Source organism: Zonotrichia leucophrys, chromosome 20, assembly GCF_028769735.1.
Source record: "Zonotrichia leucophrys gambelii isolate GWCS_2022_RI chromosome 20, RI_Zleu_2.0, whole genome shotgun sequence".
NCBI lineage: Eukaryota > Metazoa > Chordata > Aves > Passeriformes > Passerellidae > Zonotrichia > Zonotrichia leucophrys.
Window position 1 is genome coordinate 10,531,482 of NC_088189.1, and position 27,920 is coordinate 10,559,401.

Sequence of the window (27,920 nt, forward strand, 5' to 3'; positions counted from 1 at the left end):
CCAGGTGAAGCCATCATTTGTAGCCCACTCATTACTAAGGCAGCTGGGGCTCTGTCGCAGGCATCTTTTATGAAAAATCCTTTCCTTAGGATTTTTCCTCCTGAGAAGTTGAGAGGCCTCAGGAACAAAATGTAAACAATGATTATCTGCTGCTGTGGAATGCAACAGGTGCATCTGTGATTGGTCTCATGTGGTTGTTTGTAATTAATGGCCAATCACAGCCCAGCTGGCTTGGACAGAGAGCCGAGCCACAAACCTTTGTTATCATTCCTTCCTTTTCTATTCTTAGCCAGCCTTCTGATGAAATCCTTTCTTCTATACTTTTAGTATAGTTTTAATGTAATATATATAATAAAATAATAAATCAAGCCTTTGAAACATGGAGTCAGATCCTCATCTCTTCCCTCATCCTGGGACCCCTGTGAACACTGTCACAGGGCTCAAGGTGAAGGAGGTGGCCACCACCATGCAGTGAAGCAGCAGGACTGCCCAGAACATGCAGGAGAGCCAGGGAACATTTTTGACCATGGGAGGGTTTCACAGGAGCTTGTTTCCCCCCTGGGACTGTGGAGCCACAGGCACACAGCACACTCTGCCCAGCAGGACAAGCAGAGCCCAGGGATGGAACAGGAGTGCAGTGGTGCTGCTGCCATCACCTGCCACCAGTGCAAGGATGCTCCACATTTCCTGGCCTCCCAACTCCCTGCAGCAGCCATTCAGTCCCAAAGGAAGTTATGGACAGGTCTCACCCTCTCCTTTTCTCCTCTGGTGGGTGAGAGCAACACACACACTCAGGACTGGGGGGCAGTTTGTCCCTGTCCTGCCCATGAGAAGCTTTCAAACCCCTGGGGTCTTCCTGTGCCTTTCTCTGAGCCATCCCAGAGGATGGATTTGCATGGCTGAAGGGCCACCTGCAGGTCCCTGTCCACTGAGCCTGTTCTGAGCAGCTTTGCCCCTGCCCAGCCCTCTCAGCCCCTGCCATTAGCCCCTGATTTAACGTCCACGTGCTTTTTTATTCACCTAACAGGTTTATTCCTTTGTCAGGTGCAGCCTCACATGGGAGGGCTGCTCTGGGACATGCCCAGCAGGATTTATTGTGCTAACAGGTTTGTTCCTGGAGCAGCTTTCCATTCCTGCAGGCTCCCAGGCAGAGGGAGGCAGGAGGCTCCTGCTCAGAGCGAGCCTGCATTGCCCTCCTGCGGCCAGCACCCGGCTCCTGGAACCGCACATTAATCATAGCAGCAGGAGTGTAAAATTCAATTTTACCTCTCCATTCATTCTGAGATGAGTTGAAGGCCGGCCTTGTACATATAAAGCACACTTTACTTCATCAGAGCCCTGGTAACAAATGGAGTGTCTTCTTGGGGGAGTTTAACCATCAAAAAGCAGCGCGCCGTTTAATTCCACGCGTGCCGAGGGTCAGAGCAGGAGCTCTTGGCATCAGCAAATGCTTCAGCCCTCAGCTGTGCAGTAAACTATGTTTTAGAGATTGTTCCTCAATACAAAATGATCAGTCCATTTATCTGCTAAAGCAGCCTGTCTCTTTGTTCAGTCTCCCAATATTTTTTCCGCTGACCTGATCTGGACAATAAACCAAAGTCATCTTAAGATATTCACTGTTCAATTTGTTACTTGAGTGCCTCTGGGTCTGGCTGGCCCTGCTGTCAGCATCCTGGGCTTCCCAGCTTTCCCCATTGACCCCAGGTCTGCCCCAGCTCATGGGGCCAGGCTCTGCTCCCAGCCCCTGCGGTGTCCCAAACCCCCAGCCAGATGTTGTGCCCTGCATCTCCCCCACACCAAACACACCTCAGCACTTGTAGAAGGGTTTGGGGCTCTCTGTGAAGCTGCTTTTGCACAGCTGCAGCCACAGCCCTTCCCCAGGGTGCTGTGGTGCTGGTTTACTTTTATGACAGGAGCTGATCTGTGCTCAGGTGTGCCCAGACCCCTCTTTGCACCCTGACCCTCTCCTGGAGCCGGTGACCCACCACAGTGTGAGTGAATGCATCTGAGCCAACATGCAGGGCAGGAATTTATCACTTATCTCTTCCCATAGCTGGAATTTTAACTGTTTTGCAGCAGTGCAGCAGTGTGGTGCAGGAGCTCACCACCCTCACACCTCTTTGCACACTTACTTGTCAGGATCTTTAGCAGGCCAGAGTGACCCCGAGAAAAGTTCTAAAGTCTCTTTTCCCAGCCTGGCGCTTGAAGGAGTCAGGGCTCTTTATTTCTCGCTTTCAAGGTTGTTTATTGTATCTCATCTATAAAAAATTTTCTCCTGCCCTGCCGAGGTCCATCCAGCAGGGCAGTTCCAGACACTCTGCCTGCCCCCAGAGCAGTGTTATGTCTTTATGCTAAAAACTACGTGTACAATATTTACAATTACTTCCCAATACCTATCACCTATGTTAGACAGTGAGCTTCTACTCTAAACCAATCTAAAGTCCCACCATCACAGCAGAAGATGAGGGCCAAGAAGGAGAAGGAAAAAGGCTGGGCACACCCAGATCCCTCCATCTTGCCCCCTGAGACCCCATACCAAAAACCCCAAAATTTACTTTTCCACCCCGTAATAAATTCACTATTATTCTACTTAAACTGTTGTGGCTTGCAGATCTTCATCTAAGGTTGGTAACTTGCTCCATGGGTCATAATCAAACCCTCAGGTGTTTTGGGCTCTGTGCCAGGGTCTCTGAGCCCCCTGGCAGGGGTCCTGGCTGCTCAGGACAGCCAGAGGGCAGTGAAGTGGATGTGTCCCTCTCCCTCAGAAGGGGATGGAACTCATGCACAGCCCAACCACTGCTGACCATCACTGGTTCTGAGCTCTGGGTTTCAGTGTCAGAAGTGCTTTGCCTCTCTCTACATCACTTTATGATGAAGCTTTCAGAGACTCAGCTCCACAGGAGCTTTCAAAGCAGCTCAGAGAGCTGAGCTGGCTCTGCCACTGCCTCAAACTCACTTTTCCCTGGCTACCTCAGGTGTCTCAAACTGGGTGCCATGCACCTTATCCTTTGGCATCAGCAGTGCCTCTGCACTGCATGGAGGATCAGACACCCACACTTGGCTGTGGTGTCCCCTGCAGGAGCCAGACACCCCAAATTCAGCCCTCACAGCTCCCTGACTCACACCTGAGCCCTTTCATGCAGGGAACTGTAAATAACTCATGCAGGTTTACACTACAGTGATGAGGGATTTAATCTTTAAAGATGTTAAAAGAGCTTCCAAACCACCAAACCATCCTGGCTGCACAGACAAGACACTGCCTGGAGAAGCTGCTGCTCATAATCATTAATTTTGATTCCCTTGCCATTTTTCATGCTGTGTTTGCCCCGTGTTGCTCATGGGGAGCTCCATATCATCTGTCCAGCATCACAGAAGCAGCAAGATGTTAACAGCATCCTGCTGACTGCAGCTTTCTCAAGGCCTCCCACCTTCCCAACCCTCCAGCCAAAACAGCACCAGCCTGCAGGAGCAAATGGGAGGTGCTGGAAGTCTCTGGAAGGATATTTTCATCTCACTGCAAAGGCCCAGTGAGTTGGACTCTTGTGGGGGTGTGTGCAGAGCACAGCTTGGGGAGCCCCACCTCAACAGCTGGGCAGTGGCAGGCAGTGCCATAATCTTAATTTGTGATTTTTTCACTGAAAATTTGCATTTAAAACATTTTTTATCTTTTTTTCCCAAGGAAGATCCTAACCCTTTATCCATGTTTTGAAGTTTCATCCTGTTTCTTTCATTTTTTTAGAAAGAAAGGGAAGGGGGAAAAGCTTCCTTTGCAGATCTGCATCTTTCTGCTGTGGAAAAGCACAGTGAGGAGAGGGATGTGGCAAAATGCTTTCTGCCACTCAGCCAGAGAGAGTGAAGTGAGGAAAAAAGTGCAGCTGAAATCAAGCACAGCATTTAGAGATCAGTCAGCACTGAGAAATATCAGATGTCAGCAATCTGCTCCTTCCAGCTTTACAAAGAAGAGTTTTCTCTCAAACCATCTCTGCCAGTTTTGGCGACAGAACTCCAAACATGCAAAGCCACTTGCCAAAACCATTTTTGCCTTCCAGAAAGCTTCGTGTTGGTGGGTGTCAATAAATCTGACAGACACTGCAGGCTCCTACTGCCGTGGGAGATAAAATTTCACCCATATTTACACTTCAGTAAAATGAACTACAAGTGGATTTACCCAGAGAGAGACAAAGTCAACAGCAACATTCACATGTTCCAGTTCCTTGTTTCCAACCAAAAAGTGATTCCAGAATAGAAATCTGGAGGGAGGAGGGGAATAGTCAATGTTTATCTACCAGCTTCAGTAAAAATACACCAAGCAAATATAAAATACACCACTCCAGAGTGGTGGATGGAGCCTCTGGAGTCCTTGAAGGTGCTTTTCCCTGGAGAACCCACCTGGGGAAGAGCTGTGATGGTGACAGGCACTGTGCCTGCCTCTGTGGCTGTGCCCTGGGCAAAGCTCTGTCAGCTCCACTCTCCTCTCACTGCAGCTGATGCAGGAATCCTGGCAAAGCCTAAAACTCCTGTCTTGCCAGAAGTTATTGCTTGCTTAGGTACAAGGGCTCCTGGAAAGTTTCCAAACCCTAATGGGAACTTCACTCAAATGACTGAGTAGCAAGTTCCCACATATTTCAGCCTCCCCAGTCCCTGAGATTTCCTGCTACAATACATCTTCCCTCTGTGTTCCACTCCTCATTCTCACAAGACAACCCTTAAATAGACTCAAGAGGACTTTGTGACAAAGGGACAAGAGTTAGGAGGTGTCTGGGAACAGCTTTTGGATGGAGATCAGCAGGAGGATGTGGAGCAGGTCCAGAGCAGCAGCTGCTCCTACCAATGTGTACCAACCCCTGCTGCCTTCATTCCCTGTTCAATGGTGAGTGCTTCCCACTTGGAGCTCCTCACTCATCCTCACAAACCTTCCCTGTGGCACAGCACATCCTCAGGAGGCCTCCAAATGGGGCTGAAATGTAAAGGTGGAACAATGAATCACACCAAGGGCACAAATACCCCCAGAGTAACCTGCCCAGAGTGGGTTTGAACTGCTCCCCTGCTGCAAATCCTGCCCCCAAAATGGCACCAGTGGGGACATTCTGAGCAGGGGTCATGAGGTGGGAATGGGGCCATTTGCCATTCAGAATTGACTGAAAATTAGCCTTTTCCATATATATAGAAATATATATATATGGATATATATACATGCATATATATATATATATATGGAGATAGATTAGATATAGATATAGATATAGATATAGATATAGATAGATATAGATATAGATATAGATATAGATATAGATATAGATATAGATATATAGATATAGATATATTCCTCCAGGATGAGGAACAGAACATAACATGAGTCTTGACAGCTGCCTGGAAAAGCAGTGCTAGGAGATGTGGAAACCTTACAAGCATCACCACGTGGGGACACTTGGCCAGACAAAGGGGCAGTGACAGCCTGGTTCCTCTGTGCACAACAAGAAAGATGTGCCTTGCTGCCAACAAGAAGCACACACACACACTCACCACCCGAACCATCTCCTTCTCTCCATGGTGAGCCCTGCAAGGCAGATCAGGTCTCCAAACCCTGCACTGACTCCCTGCCATGGTGGTGGTCAGCAAGCAAGCTCTGAGGGCAGGGTTTGTACCAGAAACAGGAATTTCCTCCTCTGCAAATGCTCCCCTGCACACAGCTGCAGGAGGAATCACTTTCTGCTTCTCTAGCTCAACCAAGAGGCTTCAAGGCTTCTCTGATGGATCCCTCATTACTCTAACATGCTGCTTTCCCTCCTGTGAAATGCAAAGGGTTAAATCAGCAGCTGCAATTTCCAAAAAGACAGATTTTGGGTAAGACAAGATTTGTTCAGCAGTGCTGCAGCTCTGACACAACCCCCCCTCCATGTGCCAGGCTGGCCAGCATCCCCAGGGAGCAGCAAAGAGCCTTCCTGGTGTCCTGGCTGCTCTGACAGCTCCTAATGGCCACCACTATTTCACACTGCCCAGGCTGGATTTACACCCAGAGCTGCCTCTGTGATGGATGCCTCCCACCAGCACTGCCCCAGCCGGTGCCAGCACAGCAGGGCCAGGCACATCCTGCTCCCTGTGGCAGGAATGAACATGATCTGGCTCTTCCAGGTCCCAGCAGGGTCTTTGCACAGCTGGTGAAACCCTGGTACCTCCCCAGACACCAAAGGGAGAAGCAGGAGGAGTCCCATAAAACCTGGCTCATGGAAGATGTTTCCTGACATCAGAACAGAATCCTTTCTCTGCCAGCAGGCATCTGCAATAAAAAAATCTATTTCTTGGCTGAAGGAAGCTCTTGTGATTTGCTGCTCTCTGCCCTGCTCTCTCTCCTGTAAATTTTGACTTTTCCAAGCAGTACAGGATGGGAACTCTACCAGGATCTGGTGGCTGATCCCTGCTCAGGTGGGAGACCTTGAAGGGAGCCTTGAAGGCAGAGACTGCACAAGCAGAGCAGGACTCACTGCAGGGAGCCCCATCCACTTCCATTTCTGGGAGGGCATCAGAAACACCCCAAGGACAGGAAACATCCTCCTCTGACTGATTCTGCCTCAGCTTTGCCCCCCTTGTGCCTCTGCCTGGGAGGAGAGCACAGAGAGCAGCCTTGGAGTGGGAGAGAAGGAAGCAGCTCCTGATCCACCATGAGTTCTTCAGCAGGGATTTCCTGGAGTGGAGCTCCTGATGCTCTGTGCACTGCAGGAACTGTAAAGGACAGTTCAAATAAATCTGCAAGACAAGTTAAAGGCATTTAGTTATTTTAAATTCTAGCTATTATTCTAGAAAGGAGAAAAGAGGGATTTTTTTTTTTTCCCCAGGAAATTTTTGATTGGTCATAATTGGCAACACAGCCAAATTCAACCCCTGCATCTCACAGACTTGCACATCACAGCCCTGCAAAGCCAATTTTGGAATGGAGCAAGAAGATACTCTGCATCCTCTGAGACAAATCACATCTGCCATGCTGCCACAAACAGGGGGATTTCTTAGTTTGGTTTGAGGTTTTGGGCTTTTTTTGGGGTACTTTTTTTGTTTGGTTTGTTTGGTTTTTTTTTTTTTTTATTTGCATTAAACTGTTAAATTTGTTTATTACAATAGTGGCTAGAATCCAACAGAGCTCAAAGATTCCTTTGTAGTGAATACGAAGTGTGGACAAACTGCCATTTTCTATGACTCAGGGTGCAAGTGAAAGAACCACTACAGAATGTCCTGGTTGGGAATTTGGGGGGTTTTTTAGAGAATTTTGTTTGTTTGCTTTTAAACCAGCGGGACATTCAGCCCTCTGGGTTTTTCACTAATCTCTGCACCTCAAATGCTGCCTTTATCCCACAGCCACCGACAACTTTGTCCTTTACCCTTTCTCATCCCACTTCCCATCAAACTAATTAAATTAGTTAAAACTGGAGAATAAGGGAAACTTTTGAGGAATTGGCAAATTAGTTTTTCCCAAAGGTACTTTTTGAAACCGGTGCCTGCCATCTACTGGCAATTTTCTCAAAATGCAGCCGAAAACTGGATATAAGAACAGTTTTTCCACAAGCTACTTATGTTCATCTGGCAACTTTTTTATCCCAAAGTCACTTACTCTAAATACTAAGTTGGGGTGTTGACTTTCTTTGCCAGTTGTTGATTGTGTGATCACTTGATAGAGATGAACATTATGAAATTAGAGTAATAAATCTGTTTCCAAGACAATTACCAGAATCCTGGGATAAGCACAGTTTTCCATGACACTGATGCTCCCAAAAGAAGGAATTCCAAAAGGCTCCCTGCTCTCTTCTCTCCCTCCTTCCCTGCAACCAAGGCTCCCAACTTTTAATTACTTGTCTCTTCAGATTAACCAGAAAGGGCTGTGACTGTTTTCCCATTAGTTTATCAGAATTACTTTTACTCCACAAGATTGAAATATATTTCAATTAATATTTTCTTGGCTGAATCTTTTTCCAGTTTAATTTGATTTTCTTCTAGAGCTGACAATACTAAAGTCCTGAGTAGAAACATTGACAGCACTTTCTGAGGGGCTTGAGGAGTTGCTCCTTTTTTTACCCTATAATCATTTGATGTCAATGGGTAGTAAATTTACTTTTTAGAAAAATCTTTCTCCTTGCTAGCAGTGAAATGATTTCTATTCCAAGCAGTATTTTGATTCAACAGGCTGATATTTTAACCTCATTCTCTAAAAGCTAGGTTTCAAATCCTTAATGTTCCCTAAACTCCTGACAACCATTTTCAAATGACTCCAGCCTTGCCCACAGCAGCCTGTCACTGCAGCAAAGAGCCACACCAAGGCAGTGAGCCACCTCCTCACACCAAGCTATTTAAAGCAGAATGCTCTGTACTAATCTAGCAGGGAGCTGGAGGCCAAAGCTTTACAAAATAAAGAGATTTACAGGGTTTTATTAAAGTTTTCTGTCTTCCAACACCTTCCAAGGGCCCACATCTCTAATGCCAGCAGTGTTCTCTCTATAAAGGTGACCTTAGTCTGGATACTAATAACACTTGTTCTTACCCTGCATCTCTAGTGTAGGGTCTGCCTGTTCTGCATGTGGTGATACCTCAATAGTTTGTAAAACTGCTAAAAAGCTTCAATTTTTTGTTTGTTTGTTCATAAAGATCTACTGCACTCATTCTTACCTAACTATGATGGTTTGCAGCTTGTGACAAAGCTTGCACATCCCTGGGTTCTGACCTCAGCAGGAATCACAATCATTCCTGGAGGAAATTCTGCAGCTGTGCAGCCAGGTAAAAGAACATCTGGACAAGACAGGTCTCCAGAGCCACCCACAATTCTCAGAGCTGGCAAATGCAGTGCCACCCTCTGCCAGCCCAGCCCAGCCCAACACACCCACCCAGCACCCCCTGCTCAGGCCCAAGTGATGCATTCCCAAGCTTCCTCAATTCAACAGTTTTATTTTTCTTAAGAATACTTCCAGAGGACAGAGAAACACAGACAATTGACAAGTCTTCACATTCAGCTCTTTCTCCAATCCTTTAAGAGGAAAAAAACCTGCAAATGAAATCTTTTTAGTGAGTTCCAACACTGCTCTCAGCTCTGGCTAGGAGACAGTCCCTGCCCCGAGGAGCTTCCAGTCTAAGAGAGTGACTGATACAAAGGTGAGGGGCACAGGGACAACAAGGAGGAAGGTGACACAGTTTTCAGGCTGCTGGTGCCATTCCTGGAGACTGGTACATGTGTTTGTGCTGGCAGTCAGGATGGACACACTGAGGAGACCACACAGTGCACAACGTGCTCTCTCTGCAGGTATTTGGAAGGGACAAGGTAAAGAAGCTCTCAAGAAAGTTTTCAAGGCAGTCCTGTGATGAGGAAGGCATTTTTTCTATGTAGAAATTTTTGCCTATTTACATCCTTTTTTTGTTTTTAAGAAAATAAAACAGTTAATATGCCAAAACACACATTCATCAAATCAGCTGAATTACAAAAATAAAATTTTCAAGCAATGTCTTTCTAAAATAAACAGCAATAGGTAAAAATGGAAATAAATAAATATGTATATCCAAGCTGTGTTGTTAAAACACAAACAAGCATAACTGCTTACTGAAAAGTAGCCATGGAATCCCAATTAAAGCAGCAACTGTTCAGAGCATCCTTCTCCTCAGTAACAGAGGAAAATGAGTCCCAAGCAGCAAAGAATAGATTTGTAATAAAAGAAATATAAAGGACTATGTTCCTCATAGGAAAGTACAGAACATTTCCTTCTTTGCTGATCAACAGAGGCTAAAAACAGAGTTCCATGATATTCCCCAATGAAATTTACTGGTATTTCCAGCCAGTGGAAGGTCAACATTTTTTCCCTCATAGGATAAAAAAGAAAAGTAAAGCCCTGTCTGTGAACTTGATTGATTATGAACATAAATCTTTAGTCCCCTGATTGAGCAGAAAATTAATCCATCTTAAAAATACTGAGCTGCTCTTTCTCCTCCTCCCCAAACAGCAACTCCCATGAGCAGAACCCAGACATTTGAGTCCCCAGGGACTGCTCAGCACAGTGAGCTGGGCCAGCTCAGCCTCGGGCAGGACACTTTTACTGCTTGGGAGCACAAGCTGCACCAGTTTGGGATGGTCCAACAGGAAATCCATGTTTCCATGGCAGCACCTTGCATTTCAAGGGGTAGTTGATTGCCCTGAGCTCCTGCTGGCAGGAGCCAGGCTCAGTTTGGCCGGTGTAAGTCACAGTGCTCTGGGTGACAGGAGGCAGGGTACCCTATTCCCCACGCTCATAAGGCAGTACCACTCCAGGAAATCTGTTTCTTTCTTGAAGGTTTCAGGTTTTTTTTTTGTGGTCCTGTATGTCCTCTTACTTTTTAAGTTGTTTTTTCTAGCTATTTAAAAGGAGCAACATGCCCAGATTAACAAGAGAGGTCAAGTAGGCAAAGATTAAAATGTCCACAATGCAAGCTCTAGGTTTACAATGTACTGGTCATGCATAAACCCCTACAGATCCTGGCAGGCATTTAAACATTTAGGTTGATGGAAGATCAAATTGCTAATGAACTGACTGCTGAATGGACTGTAGCCAGCTTGAAATCACTGGTAGGTTCTGCTTCTGATGTCACAATAATTGAAGTTATGTCAGTGGTCATCTACTTTAGCCCTTTTTGCTTTCAAGGAAAGATGCTGCAAGAAAAGAAAACAACAAAAAAACTGCTTAGCAGATATACTAAAAATTAGGGAAAAATCAACTACAATGCTTTCTATCCTTAATCACAATTTAAATAAATTCTAACACAAATATCCACACCCATCCAACCTCTGCTTGTTACTGACACAACTAAAATAAACCCATTAAATAAAAACCTACATGTACCCCAAAGTGATATTCTGGCTTGTAATAACTCCTAGTTCTTCTGTACTAGCTGCAAGTTTAGAAGCAATTTCCCACTGGAAGCAATTTTCCAGGTGTAAAAATGCACAGAAAGATGTGTTCCCAACAATACATCTGCAAAAAGCACCAGGAGAATGTCCATGAGGGACAAGATTTTAACAACTGTATTAATCCTGAAGTTGCACTGGATCTTTGGAACCTCTGAGCCCTTAAAGACCTTCAAATGTGGAATGAAATATGAAAAGATTTCTGCAAAACTTGGAATGAGAAATAACTGACCAAGATCAAGCTGTAGAAGAATATTTTTTAACAAAGTCCTATTCAGTGGTAATTTGTTTTTAACTTGACAAAGGAATAAAACCTTTCCTTCCTAGCACAAAGATGTATCCTTCAGTAGAAAAAGGGTCTGAATATCTGTAAATTATCACGAACCTGTGTGATTTATAACAGTTCACTTATTCAAATTTCACATGTATGACTGAAAGCTTTACACAAAAGAAATATTTCTAATTTTCAAGCATTTTATAAGAACACCCAAGACTAATGGCTGATATGGATAACTGACCAGGCTGGAAGAGAGAATTTTCCCCAAAACCAGCATCATCCTTGAGAGCTATCATTTATTTTAGGATGAAAGCAATGATTAGATCACACTGCAAACTGACTTCACTTGATCAAAAGGTAAAAAACTTGGTAAAAATTGGATTTTGATGTAATTTCCTAGAATATCTACAGCAGTAGTAGCACTACCCTGAAAAGCATGTTCCCTCATTCAAGACAAGTCCTCTTTGCTACCACCTACCTAAAGGAAAACCTCAGCCCAAACTTCAGCCCATGGAGAGGTCACAACAGGATTTTGTGTGGGTGTGGGCTGCTAAATGTAAATTATGGGACAACTGTAAATATGTGAGTCAAAGGACTAATTATTGCAGGAACAGATTTGATACAACATTGGCTCAGCTCCTTTTCTGCAGATATCTCCCAGCAGCTGAAGGCTCAAGGCTCTGCCCCACAGGGGCATCACTGCCTTTGTCAAATGTCTTATAAGAAAAAGGCAGAAAATATTCAGCTACTTAGTAAATCCATTTATAGGTGGAAATTGTCTGGATAATTGAGATGAATTATCCAAAATGAGCATAAAAAACCCCTCTCTTGAGTCAATCACATGAACAGATGCCAAACTGTTGGGAACTGTACCCACAGAGGTGTCCTAAGGTGCTCCCTGCACCACAGGAGTCTCCATTTTGACAAAACTCCAAGGAAGTGAAAGAAAACAAACACCAGATTCTCCAAGAAGCCAAATAGTGAAGCAGATGTATAAATTAGAAACACACCACCTTTTTCATAGGTCTCATATGCAAATGCATTTTTTCACTCGGATTTTGGAAATGTTGCATTAATTTTAAATATAAAGCTCAGTAGATATTAATGTCCCATGAGAAATTCAATCAAATACAAGATCAGTTTGATAATCTGTACAGTATTTATAGGTTATGTGGTACTAACAGCCTCAGCTGAACTAACATTTAGATAATATTTAATACAAATTCAGTTCTCAGAATGACCAGTGAATATGTCTGGATTGACAGATTCACATGGGACAGTCAATTCAGGTTGGTGACAACTATAAGAGATACTTATAAATAAAAGGTCTCTGTATCACACACAGCAATTTGCAATAAAGCTCTGCACAAACAGCAGCTGTTCTTTGCCATTTCACATTTGAATAGATCAGAACTGATTCTTCTGCAGTAAACATAATTAATGCTCAGGATTTTCACAAATTTTGCAAAGCATGCAAAGGCTTTCCTAAAATTATTATGCAAAGTGTGACCACTGCCTACCTACAGTGCTGCTCAGGGAAATGCTACCAAGGGCCTATATTGAAGTGTGGAATGGCTGAAGGCTTCATTTCCCAAAGTGATACCATGGGAAATGGAACTTCACCAGCAAATGGATCTCATTTTGTAACTCTGAGATCCATTGGCTGGATCATAGGGAAAAACATTTCATGCATCAACTTATTAACCTCTTCCTTTATATTAAAACCACTACAATGACCAGAGCCAACTTGATTTCTGTCCCATTAGACCAAGCAGAACACAACCCCTCAGAAAGGTCAGACACAAGAGCTGCTGAGCAGCAATGGTACCGTTTGGCCTCTATGGCGATTCCGTACCGTTCCTTGCTGGTAAAAGTGAGGGGCCAGCTCCAAGAGCCACGAGGATTCCACAGCTGTCACATCCCTCATGTAGTATTTAGCAGTCTGTATGACTTCATTGTACACCACCCTGGGAGAAAGGAGACAAAAATGGATAGTGTTTGCTGTCAAGCAATGAGGGAGAGATGATTAACACATATTTAGACAGTTTCACATACATGCTGCCAGAGGTGGCACTTACAGAGTGACAAGAGAGTCCTTAAGCTGTAATTCAACCTCTTGCCTCTTTCTCTCTAGTTAGTCAGAGCTGTCCACATTAAAAAAATCTTCAGATTGCCATAAAAACAACCTCACATACTACCAGACCATAAGGGTGCAAGGTATACATAAAAGATTTCTTATAATAGGGTCAAGGGGGACTCAAAACTGATGCTGTGGAAGACAGAATATTAATTACTGTGTGATATCATAAGGGAAAATTTCCAAAGCACCAAAACCCTGCACCCACAACAAGGAGAGCACAAAGCCCAGCATGTCTATCCCTGGCGCCAGTCTGCAGCCAGGTGAGATAAGCAGGGGAGGAAATCAGCTTCAACCCCTGCCAGAACATCTCCTGGGAAGAGATTTAGGAACATCCAACCATGGGACTCATCCTCACTGCCAGCACAGACAATCTATTTCTGAGGACAGCTTCAGCAGGTAAGGGCATTTTCCCCAAGAAGTGCAAACCCTTGCACTGAAGGGGCAGCTACCAAATCCTTTAGTCACCATCTGCCTTCTGCACACAGCAGAGCTGCAAACACCTGAGGTTTGTGGTTTCTCATTAATTGGTATTTAGCTCTCAAAAGCAAAGAGGAAAGAGTCCAAAATTCTCTTTGCCAAATGTATCCTGAGACATGGCAACTAACACAGCTAAAAACAAATCAGAGAAAACAAACCAGAATAAAACACATTTCCTGTACACTTGTAGCAGAGAGAGAACTGAAGCCCTCAATGGAGGATGGCTGCCCAGGCTGCAGCAGCACTGAAATTTAGTTTGCTGACTAAATTAACTCCTGTGTGACAGGATCACACCAGGCCAAGCTTATCCCTCTAAGTCTCAGCAGTGCAGGATGGAAGTCCAAACACCTCAGGCTGATCATGCTGACCTGAGAGCTCCACACACATTTCTGTTTGTTATCTGAGAACCTTTGACCTGCAGATGGAATGATCATATCCCAGCTAATGGGAAGCACAGCCAGTTCTTTCCTCAGTCTGCTGGACAGCCATAACTTTTCACATCATGATTTTATGTGTAAGCCCTTTCCCTGAAATCCATTTGCCATTTCTGCAGCACCTGTTTGTGGTGGTGTTTGAGGGTCCCCACGATGAGGGAAGAGATGAGAATCCTGACTCCATGTTTCAGAATTATTTGATGATATATATTATATTAAAAGAAAATTATATACTAAAACTATACTAAAAGAATAGAAGAAAGGATTTCATCAGAAGGCTAGAAAGGAATAAATAATAAAATCTCATGACAGACTCAACACAGCTGGCTGTGATTGGCCATTAATTAAAAACAATTCACATGCTGAGTAAACAATTCTCCAAATCACATTCCAGAGGAGCAAAACATGGAGAAGGTGAAGCTTCCCAGGAGAAATCCTGGCAACAATATTTTCAGAAAAGATGTCAGTGATACCTGTTTGATAGGATATTTCCTTAATAGGCTTAATAAATTAACCCTAGCTCTGTTTAGGTACAGAGACTACTTGGAGAACAATCTGCAGTGTAAGATGTGATGCCCACTAAACAGGGTCACCTGGCTCTGCTTTCCAACCTCTGCAGGTTTCTTTGACAGTCAAACATCACTCTATTCCCCTTATTTATTTGGATACTCCCAAAAAATATTGCAAAGAAAACACTACCTGGATTCTCCCTGTGGGAACTGACCTTCTACACCCATTCCTCCACTGATAGAGAGAAAAAATTCAATTTGGATGCTGCAAATCCCTTTAAAAAAATCCCCAAAGAAGAGGAAGCAGCTCTAACTTACCAGCGTGGAGGCTTCTCTGCATACAGCACTGAGCTGGGGTGGATATGGAGCTCGTGGTCATCACGGATAGTCCTTGAAAACAAGATTCTATTTCAGACTGTGCCTCTCTTTATTGCTTAACTTTTGGTTTCTTTCTGCCCCAGTATGAAAAAAATAGTTCCTCATGAAAATAGTTCCTCCAGTATGAAAAAATAGTTCATCAGTTTAATAAAAGCAAGAATGAAAGGGCTGGAGTAAATTAACAATATTTGCACATTTAATGAACAGATTAAAGCAGGCTTAAATGCTGGTGAAAGGAACAATCAATAATTTGATATCCTAAAAGAGTTTTATCTACATTAAATGAAAAAGCAGCATTTCAGGCTTTTACTCAGTGCTCTGGGAGTGCTACAACACTACTGCACTACCTAACTTAAAGCAATCTAATGACTACCAGTAGCAGCTTCCCACTATTAATAATTTTAGATATATTTGCCAAAGAGAAGAGATAAACACTGAGGCAGTTTCCAAATACAGAACTTCAAATATTTAGTGCATTTATTGGCACATGTTCCTAATTGCAAATTAGGAGAAACATCTGCTTGTTGATTAAACTTAGATTTATTCATCAGGGGAGCTTTCCAGCCAAGCACCAGTTATAGTGAAATGTGTATAGTCACCTGTAAGCTCCTGTGGAGTGGAATTTAGCTGCATTAGCAAAGAATCCAGAAACAATGCACCTCAAAACAGGATCTGGATCACCTGGAAAGAAGAATTTTTCTGTAAGATGAGCCAATGGAAAGGCAAAAATCCCTAAAATACCCCTTAATCATCTCAAACAACTTTTCAGAGTGTATCAGGCTTTGACAGCAAAGGCAGGAGAGCAGACAAACCCTGCAATTCCTTTTGACTTCAGTTTCACAGCAAAGCAAAAACTGCTGCCTAAAAAAGGAATGTTGCCACCTGTGTCTCCATGAAGAGTTCCACAGTCCCTAAAGCAGCCCAGTGTGACAGCTGAGCACTGAAGGCTGATTTTTCAGAGCAGGTAGAGACAAATGCTAAGAACCAGTCCCAGAACCCAGGCACACACAGCACAGCTGGAAATCACATCCCAAAGGCAGAACAGCACTTTGAACAAAAATGGCTTTTTTGAAAAGACAAAAGAGGGAACAGGGTGACCTATTTATGAGCCTTTTGGAAAATCTGTCCATTAAATAGATAATCAGTGGTTAAAACTTCTGCTGGAAATCTCAACTAATGAAGGCTGGACTAAAATTTAATTGAACAAATAGGCTAAAGTGCTCATCTGCAGCCATTTTTAGGAAAAAAATGTGGTCTAAATTAACATTATTTTGAGGCTAGGATAAAAATACTCCAAAGGTTACAAGAAAAGCAGGGGGCAGACTGACAGTTTGGAAACTACCTTCACTATGTATTGGAACAAGAGCTGAAAAAAAAAGAAATATCACCTTCACTGGACTTCTTTGGCACTTTAAAGCGGACAAGAAGTTTTTTCAGCTGCTCTCTTACAACAGAAGCTCTCACAAGCCCTTTGTAGTTCAGAAAGTGTTCCTGACACCACTGGGAGCTCTTGCTGTGCTGTACAGTGAGAAGAGAAAAAAAATCTTAATGAGATATCATCAGCAGAACAAACCCAATCTCTTTTGGATAGCCTTGTTCTGTTTTAATTGTGGTCTCCTGCAACACATTTCTTGTGGTTTTCCCTGAAAATTACCTATTTACAGAGCAACTAACAAGGTATGGAGCACTAGTAACTAAAAACATGTCTCAAACAGCTTGTAAATAGCAGCAGATCAAATGCTATGGGGTATTTTCAAACAGATGTGCTTCATTTCTTCATATGTGGTGAAAGAGAAGAGCATCACTCATTCTATTTCATTCTCTCAGATCATAAATTCATCTGTTTTCAACCTCAAAATGTAATCAACCTTTTCAGTGCTGTTTTCATTGGTCTTCTCTCTGCAAAGAGCTGTTTCTCCAGAACCCAGCACTCCCTCCAAAAACTTTTGGAGTTCTGACTGTTTCTACGAGAATTACACAGATAGAAAATGTGAAAGGCGACATTTCAGCTGTTGCCTGCCTGGCTGCTTTGTGGCTGGGGAAAAAAGTCATGTTTGAACACTTGGGTGGTTATACTGCTTCAACTCAGCACTGCTGCAAGTATTGTACTACAGAAGTGGTTTACACCAGCAAAATATACTTCTCCCAAATAGGTGTAGCAGCTTCAGAACTATTAAATAAACCTCAGCTTACAGAGCAGTACTAAGGTTGGTGTTAGACCTCAGGGTATGATGATCAATGAGTTCATTTAACACCAGAAAAAAGAGTGCTAGAATTAAATGCAGATTATCATCAGTAAAACATGAAAAAAATATTAATTTCATTGGAAATTTGGACATTTGTTTTCCCCAGACCAAATCCCTGTCTCCTTGAAAACACAGCTCTCTACCCATAAGATTTCCATGCTGTACCCCAACAAAACTCTGTTTTATTCCCTGTTCAGAGGAACTGTGGAAGATCTGTGGCAAATGGCGAGCAGAGAGTCTTTTAATGTAGAACTATCACTTGATAGGCTTGGGAAGTCCTCAGCTTTGAGGACTTTTTGTACCCAGAACTTCCAGATTCAGAAGTGAGCACCTCAAGTTCCTCCTGTTCCTGCAAATCCACATCCACTCGAGCTGACTTACTTTGACAAAGGCTTCATAAACATTCAGCATGGTCAGATGATCTCCTTCCTCCACAGCAAACTTTCTGTGTTGTCTGGCCTGCAGAACAAGAAATACCATTTTATAGGCAGACTGATTATTGCTGAAATCATGTCTGACATGCCCAGTTCCCTTCAGCTCTGTATTTCCTAGGGCAGCTCCTCTGGGCAACAGCAATACTTTATTAACCCCCCTAAACTCAGGAACACTTCTAAAACTGAAACTGGAAAAATGAACTGATCAAGAATCTCCATTCATTAAAATTAGGCTATTAAAAATTTGCTACATCCTTCCTGTTTTGTTCATCTCAAAAGGAAATGGTGTGTGGGAAAGTTTAGGGGGATTTTTTTTTTTGCAAACCCATCCACTGACCAGTATTGGTTTATAACCTTTCATGTTCCTGGCCCTCACAAGGAAGTTTTTAGCACTACTAAAAAACTCCAAGGTTCCCCTGTTATTTGGTTTCTTCTTTTACCTACAACAAACAGATACAATTCCAGACCTTATTTTATTTTCAAACAAACTTGCAGTTTGTAATAGGCACCAGTAAAATCCTTGCCAGAAGTCCAGAAATGTGGAACCAACAAGCAGAAAAGGAGACACAACTAAACTTACAGCCTGGATTTTTTGATTTGGAGGGATCACAAAGATGTTTTGAATCTGCATCATGGCAGCAATTGTCAAGATCTCTTGGGAGCAGCCAAAATTTCCTGAAGAGCAAATGGAGAAATTCAATAAAGGAAATCTTCCATTCAACTTAGCACCATCGAGGATAAAATGAAAAAGACGCAGAATATGTTTTTTATAGTATTTAAAACAAAAATACATAAATTCCTAGATTTTAATTTTAGTATAAGAGTGAATGTTTTCAGTGGAAAACTTGAGACAAATGTTAGACTTATTAGACTGTGAAATGTCTTAGATAAATTATTTAATAGAGATTTTAACCAATTTTTTCACTGCAGACCAGACAAAGATGAAGTATAGTTTGAGTTTAGCAAATGTCTAGCAATGCATTACAACTACATGACTGTGAAGAAACTGATCTTTTTCCTCCTACCTGACTCCAGAAGCATCTTTGCAAACATGGGATTCAAAGGAAACTCTGCTATTCTCATCCCAAGAGGCTCTGTTAACCGGCAGTGCATGTCCAAACCTGCAGCACAATCAGAAATGTAGCTGGGACACAGGCAAAACAGCACAGCAAGGCTTCTTTTACACTTAAACTGTATTAAAGAGCCAATTACAAGCTAAAATATAGCAAATGCACCTTAGAGTTGCTAAGTGTATATTACATTTGCATAAAGGCAATCCATGATACCTATTTACTCTCCCAGGGGTCATCAGGTTTATATTTCAAATATACTTAACACACAAGTTTTTTAATTTTGACCAAGTTTCACTCTTACTGTCAATAATTTTAAGAACCTGCAGTCCAAGTCAATGCCATGGCCAGAGGGGATATTAGCTGTTAGACCTCTGATCCTCTTGGTAAATATTTAGTAACATCTTTGTTCATGGGGATGTAAAGCAGATGAGAATGAAAATGGGGAAAAACATGGAACAGGCATTATTGCAGGAACAGGAGGCACTGCTGATGGTAAGGTGTCATTTTTCTTAGCACATCTGTCACAGACATATTTTCTGAAAAATCCTTTTGCCAGGATTTTTTCTCCTGAGAAGCTGAGAAGCCTCAGAGGAAAAGAAAAACAATAATTATCTGCTGCTGTGGAATGGAACAGGTGCATCTTTGATTGGTCCATGTGAGTTGTTTCTACTTGATGACCAATCACTGTGTTGGGACTCTGGTCAGTCACAAGATTTTATTATGATTCCATTGCTTTCCTTTCTTTGCTAGCTTTCTGATGAAATCCTTTCTCTTTCTTTAGTATAGTTTTAATATATCATTTTCTTTTAATAGAATATATATAATAAAATAATAAATCAGCCTTCTGAAACATGGAGTTAAGATTCTCATCTCTTCCCTCATCCTGGGACTCCTGTGAACAGCACCACACACATCTACTTAGATCATGGAGAAAAATAATGCATTATTATGCAAACAAGAGATGCACAGCTGATGAAGCTTTCCTACAGTTTAGTTTGCCCCATGTATCATCCACTCAACTGCCAGTCATGCTCCAGCTGTGGCCTTTTTCCTGGAGATGGCACAGGAGGGAGGCCTGACAGCTTGATCTGTGATGGCCAAAGCAGCCTTGAGCAGCCCTGCACATTTACCATTTTAGAGGTTTGGCTCCCTCCAGTCAAACCCCTGCAGTAAGGGTGACCCATCCAAAGCACAGGTCACAGTCTAACTCTGAGCTTTGTGCTGAGATTTCAGGGAAAGATTTAAATGGAAAAGTCTTTCCTTTGCAAGAGGATGTAGGATAAAAAAAAGTACAATACACAGGGAACAATAATAAGGAAAAAAACTTGCTAAGAAAGGCAGCAAAGAGTAAAAATTGAAAGAGAAAACTTCAAGAAGCTCAGTAGTATCAGGCATGACAAAGAGGTAAAGCACAAGAGAAAGGCAACAAAGCAGGGGTGAGTGAGAGCCCATAGCAGGACTTTGGGGCACTGCAGGTTGCATAACCAACCACAGCAAAGCGACCTGAGGAAACACAACCACAGCTCTCACTTTATAGAAACACAATATTTGTCAGACTGTGTGGTGTAACAAAGCCACGGCTGCACTGCAGCTCTGTTTCACAGAGAAAAGCAAAACCACAATTCAGGTCAAGGAATGAGATCTCCTATAACTCATGTCAGCACATCTGAACCCACAGATCCCTCCAGCCAGTGTTTATTTTATTATTTGATACGCTACCAGCTGATGACAATGTAGTGATTCACTCACACACCCCTACACTGTCCAACAAAACCTACCAGGCTTTTCACACAATGTCACAGAGTTTTCCTCAGAAACAGGTACCAAAGGCAGCTTTTGTGCAATGGTGAACTAACATTAAACACAAAGTCACCTGCAAAAATTAAGGCATGACAGCTTTCATTTGACTGGTGCCATATGAGAAGTTTAAGTTCTACCACAACTAAGAGCTTAGATAGATTTTCATCTACAGAAAGGCAGCTGCATTCCTAAGTAGGAAAAAGGAGAAATTTCCATATATTTATGCACCACTTTCTACAGGTGCACCAAGCCAAAATCCTTTGGCTTCTGCTGCATCCTACAAATGTCAATACAATTTTGCATGATCTATATATGGGTTGTGCACAGATCTATTTGTAGTAATAATCCTGAATATAGCCTGCAATGGATATTAGTTTGGAATAGGTGAAAGTTTCCTTCAAATAATCCTGAAAGGAATCACTAAATCCACATATATACAGGAAATTAAAGATCTTAGAAAAGGATATTATGAAGATTTCAATTAAATGTGCTCAGGAGAGATTATTCAAGTACCATGGCACTAAAATGTTTCAAGTAACAATCACTAGTGTGTGACAGGCTGAGGGATTAAAACTATCCTTTATAAACTTAGGTAGAGTAGCTGTTTCTGATAGGTGACAACTCTCAAACAAATCTTCATCAAAGACCTGAAATAACCCTAAAAATAAAGCCACTTTTTGCTTGCTTACTTACCTCTTAAATTATGCTTAAAACCAATATACTCCAACTGACAACTCAGACTCTCAAAAAGGCATCAGAGGAGATATATTCCTGATGTAATCAGTTTGCACCACTGTAAAAATAATCCCTCTACAAACAGTGATGTGTTTATTCAACACAGCTATCTCACCTTGGGAGCATCTGCCCTGCACGAGGTGGCACCACCCTGGCACAACAGGGGCCTGAGCCCAAACTGCCTTTTTGGATGTGGCTGCAATGCCAATGATGAAATTCATGTTCCAACTTGCACAAGAGAAATTTAATCCTCACTGCACCTGCAAATGCTTGGGCAGCTTCACCTCTGCACTTTATATAAAATCTTCATAATAAACCACTAAAACTTCACCTTAAACTTCAGCAAAAACTGAAGAGTGTATCACACACATGCACACACATTTCCTTCCATCTGAAACACCAAGATCAGCACTTCTCTGCTTTGCTACAAAGCTGTGCAGCCAAGAGAATAAAAGCTCTTTGAAGCTACATGAGCAGAACACTTCTGCCAAAACATCACCCAGCTAATCAGTGAGTTTATTGAACTTTCCTCTCCATTTCCCTAAGGTGGTTTTGGCTGTGAATTCATCCTTGCAACACATTCCTGAGCCACTGTGAAGGTCCTTGTTCCAAGCTTGCAGAGGTTGCCAAGAACCAAGTGTCTTAAGTGAAACCCTCCTTGGTGAGATGGAACTGAACCAGCACAGGGCAAAATGCTGGCCAGGCAGTTACAGCTCCATGAGAATAAAAAGAGAGCAGACTGCCACAATTTACAGCACAGCATCTGGGAGTGGTCTAAAAACAGCCACAAACCTCTGGAAGCTTCCAAAACTTACACAATCTCCTTTATGCTGCCTCATGTTTACATAATGGAGCAAACATTGTCAACTCTGAATTAGCTACAAACAAGGAGCTGAAGTCAAACACAGCTTAGTTTTGACTACTTGGCCTCACATCAAGTTTCTGTTTTGTTTAGTTTGTTGCATTCAAAAAGATTACACAGCTGTCAAAAAATCTCAACAATATAACAATTCTTCCTATAAACAAAATTAGGCAGCAGGCATCCCACTCACCACACAAAAAGGAGTTGAAAACTCTGTATAAAAACATATTACTACGGTGTGATCTGAGTGTTTAAAGTAGTCAACAGCAGCATAATGAATAAAAGCAGAATGAACACACAGAATCAAAGAATATTTCAAATTGGAAAGGACCCACCCATAAGGCTCAAGTCCAAGTCCCTGCTCCTCACAGAAGCACCTAAAATCAAACCATATGCCAACAGTGTTGTTCAGCCTCCAGTGAATTGGAGAACAAGCTGTCATTAGTAACACAGAGAACAGAATTTTAAAAAGATACTCTTTTAGGTAGCTAAATAGTAGAAAAGTACTTTGAATTATGCTCTCAAGATCTGTCAGACTAATCTTTTCTTTTCATTACAAGTTTGTGTGTATCTGTTGACTTGTCCATAACTGGCAAGTTCAATACTAAAACTAGAGCAGAGTCTTTGCAAGTGGCATGCATTTAAAAGCATGAAAAAACAGAAAGCTGTTCACTGAAACACACAGACTGCCTAGAGAAACACAGTTTCAGTTCATCCAGGAGAAAATGAGCTGGCTTTAGGGGTGATCAGGGGTTTTTGTTACTGGTTGTATCCTGTAATCACAGCTAATAGAATCAGAACAGTTTGATTTGTTGTGGGTTTGAACTTTTCCTCAGCTGCAGGAGCAACAGCACAAACATGAAGAGCATTACACTACAGCAGGTGTAGCCTTTCAGCCACAGCCCATCCTGCATCCAGAGCAGAGAACAGACTGGAATTCATTTAAAAAATGATAATTAAATTAGCTGTTAATAACTTCTGTCAGTAAAACCTTCAAAATCATAGCAAGGAGGCAGTTTGAAAACTACCACAGTCTCTGCGGGGCCTCATGCACAGCCTCCAGGGACTGAGCTCTCCCAAATTCAGGCATCACATTTGACTCCCAATGCTTAGGCAGAGTTCCAGCACACACACAGCAAGATCAGACAATGACTGCAACGTGTTAACAGGAAAATTTACAATAGACAGAATGTGCTTTTCGAAGTCCCACTAAGGAACAAAGTTGCAATTCTATCAGCCTTGATAAAGTCTGGGTTATTATAATCAAACCGTTGCTTACAACTTTTCCTGTTTATATCTGCAAGTGTTACACGTTCCCATAAAGACCACCACACCAAGTCTTAGGTTTGTAACAATTTATCCAAAAGGGTGCAGGTAAAGTTAGTGTCTGACTCCTCTACTCCTCTAATTAGTGTCCAAACTCCATTTTTATCATCATACCATTTTGTAAGGACTGAAGGAACACAAAGAGGATCTGCCAGGGAAAAAACACCCTCATCAGCTCAGAACCCTGTTCCTAGCAAGGATAAATAGGTGGTTTCCTGTCATGAAATTGCAAGGAAATACAGATAAGACAGCTATAAAATACTCATTTACCCAATTTAAATAGTTTAAACTCCATTGCTGCTGTTTGTTTGCTTACCCATCTGAAATAATCAAAAGAAAAGACAGTAAATCTAGAAGAGACTTAGGTACACTCTAAAAACCCACCAACAAAAGTTTCCATCAGTCACACCTGTGTTTCTCCTTCTTTCTCAAAGCACAGTTCTGAAATGCAAATTTTATTAATGTCCATCCAATCACCAAATAAAAATTACAGCTTTTTATCACAACTCCTGCAATATAGCTCCAAATAAAGCAAAGCATTAAAATCTCACCTCCCAAAGCATACAGCAGCTCTAAAGCTTGCACCATCGACTGTGCAGGGGGTGGCTGTGAAGAGAAAATGGGCATTGATTGAAATTATCAGCACAGAACATGAATTCATAGATCTTCCTCTTTTGTAAAATCCTTAACTGCCTGCTCTCTGCTGCAAAGAGCTCTCACAGTCTTCCTCCTTCATGAACTCGGTGCAAAGGGACTGCAGTTACAATTCTATAGAATTGCAGAAGTTTGTCTTTTGTCTTTTTAAGACTTTCCTAACTTCTCAACAATTGAAACATCAAACTCTGGACTATAAATGGTTGTTTCTAAGTGGTCACACATATTATTTGCACTATTGATTCCCAGAATACACTTTGCTGCCTGACAGGGGACAATGAGCTACGCTTTCCAAAGCAGCAGGGCAATGATGAATGGTTCTGTGGCCATCCCCAAAACATCCCCTGAGCCCTCTTCAGCCCAAGGAAAGCCTTCAGAGCCCGGACTCACCGAAAGGAAGGGGAACCTGAGCACGTTGTCAATGCCCAGAGCCTTGAGCTGCAGGATGACAGGGGCCAGGTTGCTGCGCTGCATCTCCGGCACCGTGGACTTGGGCAGCTTCTCAAAGTCCTCCTCTGTGGGGGGAGAAAATCACAGCTGGGGACTGAGCTGCAGCTCCCATTCATGCAGAATCACACCCATTTCAAGTTGAAATTATCACATATGGATAATTAACAGCTGTTAAAAGATAATCTCTATCCTAAAGATGATCTTTCTCCAATTACTGTATTTTACAATTCAATGGTTTTGGCTACAGTTTTGATTTTGTAGTTCACCCACCCACATTTCAATCTGAAGTGTTATAAATACTTCACAGAAATCTGGAAATGTTTTGTTTCTCTTGTGTTTCACGGTTTTGTCAGAAAATAAAAGGCAGGGTGCAATACTACAAAAAAAGCATTTCTTTTAAAGAGACATGGAAAAGTTTCAAAGCAGCATGCTTTCAGTACAAGAACACTATTTTCGTAACTACTTAAATATATATTTTAAATAAAGATTAAGGATGGAAAAACAATTTATTTAACAATGCCTTTTTAAAATCACACTCACTATAAAGTCCAAGTCTGGAAAAATACTCCATGTAAGGATAAAACCTTCCACTAACTAACCAACTGTTCTGCAGTAAAAAGAGGGCACATTCTACATTATTTTAATTTCTACAGAATGCTTTTCTATCTCAAACCTTCCCTAGGACAAAGACAGTGCTGTTTCCCTGCTGCTGTTCACTCTGCGCATTTTCTTCTTTTCTGTTTTATTTCTCCCTCCTTTAAAACACTTCTTAAAGCACTCCCTAAACCTTGAGCTCTTGAGCACACAAAAATATCTTCAGTGTAGTTATGGTTTCTCCAGTAAAACACTCCCAAAGCTATGTAAGCTTGGGATATTGTGTAGCAGAATTTGTCTCCTGATTCTTACAGGATTCATATAAATTCAGGGCATAAATCATGGCTTGGTTTAATATGGCAACTGCTGGCAAGCACAAACACATTTTAAAGGAAAATGCTTCATCTCCAACATCTCAGAGCTCCAGTAAAACTAGAGGGGACCTGAAGCCCATCAGCAATGGGAGTGTTCAGCTGCAAAGCTTTTTCTCATTAAGCAGCTGAGAACAGACACTTTGATTGCAGCTCTCTGGACAGTGTGAGGTGGCCAAGAGATTTCTTTGTAACAGCAATTTTTGTGCACTGCCAGGGTCATTGATTCAAGGGAAGAATTTGGGGTTGGCAGCTATTCCTAGGAAAAAAAGAGACACAAAGTTTTCTCTGAATTACAAAAAGGATTTCCAGAGCCCTTTCGTTAAATGCAAGGTCTATAAAGACTTCAGTCAGAGAAGAGAGATTATAATACTGGTAAGTAGAAAAAGTTGAAACTGCTCAGAAACCAAAATCCTTAAAGAACAAACTTCCTAATAAGCTCACCACGTTTAAGAGCTGCATCAATATTTCATGTTTGCAACAGCTGACTCTGCCCCATTTGTGCTTCTGAGTCACAAAAAGATTCAGTTTCTAACACCTAGCACATAAGAACAAGGTATTTCTAAACAAGCCAGAGGAACAACTGTGGAATCAGAAAAATAGAAACTTCCACAGATACTAAAGAATCTGATTTACAACCTTAGAAGAAGCTTAAACTGATGTAAAAATACAATACACAGACATTAAACAGAAAAATCATAAACTTATATTTCTATAGTTGTAAGCAAGAATATACCTTCAGTGAGAAACTGTATTGATAAGATAGTGAAGGGATTATAATGCAGGGGTGAGGTTATATAGATAATATAGGTTACATATATGTAGTGTAGAGGTTATACAGAATAAGCTAAGAGTTTAGAAGTTATAATAGAAACATGTGTATATACAACAGCAGCCTGTTAGACAAAAGTATCCACAGTGCAGTAGAAGTGATAAGTTAAAAAAACAAAATAAACCTTTAACATGTGTCCATAAACTAGAAAGCATATAAATAGGTATAAATAAATAACTAGAAAGTTATATATTATATAATATAATATAATATAATATAATATAATATAATATAATATAATAGTATTACATTATATAAGTTATATTTTTACATAATTTAATTATATATAATAGATAAAATATTAGTATATTAAGATAATAAAAATATTAGTATAATAATATAAAATTTTTATATTAATTTATTTATATAATTTCTATATTAGATATTAATATGAAATTGATACATTAGTATAAAGTATTGTGTTTATGAATAGATTATATTAATTATATTATAGATTGCTATTTCTACTGATATATTATATTTATATAATTTGAATACGATAATATTATGATTTTATGTATTTTATTATTGATATATAAATATATATATCAATATATAATGTATAACGTCATATTATAATGTATAATGTAATATTATAATGTAATATAATGTATAATGTATATAAATTTATATATTATTAATATATAAATATTATCGTTATATAATATAGATATTATATAGAATTTATATCTATTCTATAAATAAATAACTAGAAAGTTATATATTATATAAAATATATATTATATATATTTATATTATTAACTTATATAATGTAATACTATTATATTATATTATATTATATTATATTATATTATATTATATTATATTATATTATATTATTACATTATATAAGTTATATTATTTACATAATTTAATTTGTATATATAATATACAAAATATTTATTATTAAGATAATAAAAATATTAGTATAGTAATATAAAATTTCTATATTAATATAATTTTACATTAGATATTAATATGAAATTGATACATTAGTATAAAGTATTGTGTTTATGAATAGATTATATTAATTATATTATAGATTGCTATTTCTACTGATATATTTATATAATTTGAATACGATAATATTATGGTTTTATGTATTTTATTATTGATATAATAATATCAATTATTATATAATTATATATATCAATAATAATTATATATATCAATATATAATGTATAATGTAATATTATAATGTATAATGTAATATAATGTATAATGTATATAAATTTATATATTATTAATATATAAATATTATCGTTATATAATATAGATATTATATAGAATTTATATCTATTCTATAAATATATAACTAGAAAGTTCTTTTTTTATTATATTTTATATATATATTTATATATATATATTTATATATTTATTTTTAATATATATATATTATATTTTATTATATTACCTTGTAA

General features: G+C 40.5%; 1 protein-coding gene across 2 annotated transcripts in view; it reads right to left on the bottom strand.

The window, feature by feature from the left end:
- Positions 1–8,909: 8,909 nt before the first annotated feature.
- Positions 8,910–27,920, bottom strand: part of DHX35 (DEAH-box helicase 35) — a 31,560-nt gene continuing 12,549 nt past the window's right edge. Inside the window, exons 13-22 of one of the 2 annotated variants that reach the window (XM_064729770.1) lie at positions 24,642–24,766; positions 24,149–24,203; positions 18,827–18,922; positions 18,382–18,476; positions 17,749–17,826; positions 16,510–16,639; positions 15,721–15,802; positions 15,062–15,133; positions 13,039–13,150; positions 8,910–10,651 (exon numbers count right to left, since the gene is read on the bottom strand). In XM_064729770.1, coding sequence (XP_064585840.1) covers positions 10,607–10,651; positions 13,039–13,150; positions 15,062–15,133; positions 15,721–15,802; positions 16,510–16,639; positions 17,749–17,826; positions 18,382–18,476; positions 18,827–18,922; positions 24,149–24,203; positions 24,642–24,766 — 890 coding nt within the window. In that variant the 3' untranslated portion in view covers positions 8,910–10,606. Of the gene's footprint in view, positions 10,652–13,011; positions 13,151–15,061; positions 15,134–15,720; positions 15,803–16,509; positions 16,640–17,748; positions 17,827–18,381; positions 18,477–18,826; positions 18,923–24,148; positions 24,204–24,641; positions 24,767–27,920 lie in introns of both variants that reach the window. The other variant, XM_064729769.1, reaches the window with a different exon arrangement.